The sequence below is a fragment of the Abrus precatorius genome, unplaced genomic scaffold, assembly GCF_003935025.1.
Source record: "Abrus precatorius isolate BTA unplaced genomic scaffold, Abrus_2018 Scaffold7, whole genome shotgun sequence".
In the NCBI taxonomy this organism is placed as follows: Eukaryota; Viridiplantae; Streptophyta; class Magnoliopsida; order Fabales; family Fabaceae; genus Abrus; species Abrus precatorius.
Window position 1 is genome coordinate 20585576 of NW_020874417.1, and position 1803 is coordinate 20587378.

At 39.4% G+C, this 1803-nt stretch overlaps 1 protein-coding gene across 1 annotated transcript; it reads right to left on the reverse strand.

The window, feature by feature from the left end:
* Positions 1-324: 324 nt before the first annotated feature.
* Positions 325-1473, reverse strand: LOC113872744 (universal stress protein A-like protein). Its single transcript, XM_027510540.1, has 4 exons — positions 1202-1473; positions 1008-1114; positions 813-925; positions 325-721 (listed from the first exon to the last, which is right to left on the reverse strand). Exons 1-4 carry the CDS (start codon positions 1377-1379, stop codon positions 625-627), a joined length of 495 nt encoding a protein of 164 aa, XP_027366341.1. The 5' UTR covers positions 1380-1473; the 3' UTR covers positions 325-624.
* Between the last annotated feature and the right edge of the window lie 330 nt (positions 1474-1803).

The window sequence follows — 1803 nt, forward strand, 5'->3', positions numbered from 1 at the left end:
TTCTCACTTTATGGGCTTATTTTTTCGTGTATACATATTTAACCCACAAATATATATATATATATATATATAGAGGTCAAGTACATAAATCTCAACTGTTAATAATAATAAACGTGAATTTCTTAAATGACTTGTAATTATAATCTACCTCTAATGTGGAGATTTGCGCTAGTCGAACGAAAAATCGATCGGAATGATACTGGACATATTCTTTTTATTCTTTACTTCCCATACTTAAAACTTGATTATGATTTAAGAGCATTATCAATATGCAAGTTGGGAGTGTAAATAGTAAAAAGTAACCACGAATGGGATCAACTTGTAGCAAACTTTGGAATAAAAATTAATTAAAATCAAAATCAAACAGGAAAAAAAATGTTCGGATAAATATGGGTCTAGCACATGTGCTTTTTGGTCCACAAGGCATGCGTCCTCAATTCTCAGAGCTTTCTCAAACTATTTATAAATATATACAAACCCAACACTTTAGCCTTTCTTAAGGTTTAATATTTCGCAAGAGATTCCCTTTGAGGAGGAAGAAACAAAATCCACATAACCCAAATGACACACATAAGCGACAGAAGTAAACTCTTTACAAGAAAAAAAAAAAAATAGCAGATATTATTATATATCTCCGGAGGTTGGTTTTGGCTTCTTCACAATCAAAACGGGGCACTTGACGTTCTGTGCACAGTAATTGCTCACACTTCCAAGGAAAGCCCTGCGATTCAACATCCAAAAGCCCATTCACAATATACAATTCACATACGCTTGATTTAATTAGAAGGGTAATCCTAAGTGTGGCCACTCACCTCTTGATGAGACCATAGCCATGGCTTCCCATCACTAAGACATCAACACCCAACTTTTGAGCCATCTGACAGATCACGTCCCTCGGGTCGCCATGCTCTACCCTCGTCTCCACCTAAACCACCACACCAACCATTGATGATAAGAACATACAAGTTACTAAAGATTCCAACTTTAAATAAGTAACATATGCGTACGTTTTCGATGTTGTCACACAATTTCTTCGCTTTCTCTAAGACGCAATCAGCCACTTGTTGGCTGTACCTCTCCATGGTTGCCGTTATGTCAGAGGAAAACAAATAACCTGAAAAGGAAACACGCCCCATAAATTAATCACAATAATAAACGACAACAAGCCATGTCGTTTATGGGTTAGTCCTGTCTACGGTACCAGTGCCATCGAAGGCGGAATAAACGGCACGAGGAGGCTTGACGTAGAGGAGGATAAGCGTGTCCTTGGAATTTTGGAAAACAAGGTTCTTCAGAGACCATGAAAGAGCGTACATGCTCTCCTCGCCTTCGTCCACCGCCACCAGAACCCGGCGTTCGCTTTCTGCCATCTCAGCCATTTGCTTTCAGATCAGAACAAAGGTTCAGCAAACTAAAACCCACAACTCGGAACTCTGGGTAAACTGTAAACTAAAGCTGCTTCAAATCGGATGAGTAAATCGTACGTGTCTATTTATATATATATTTTTTGCTTTTGCCACGTGTCCTTATCGCGAGTTGACGTGGACGCTTGATATTTAGCATCCGATATTTTCCCGAATGGATAATGGGTTGTTTCTAGAATCTGTTGGCGGTTTCTGGGTTTGGGCTTCTGGTTTGTGGTATTTCAACACAGTGGGCTTTGAAGGTTAATATTTCAGATGCTGCCGTTGAATAAGGACACTGCAGATATCTACCGTATCTCTGGTTCCGCGTAATCCGAGTTGCCAGTTTCAGCCACCATTCCATAGTTTCTTCTGCTTTTACGAACAAGCCCACGGAAAT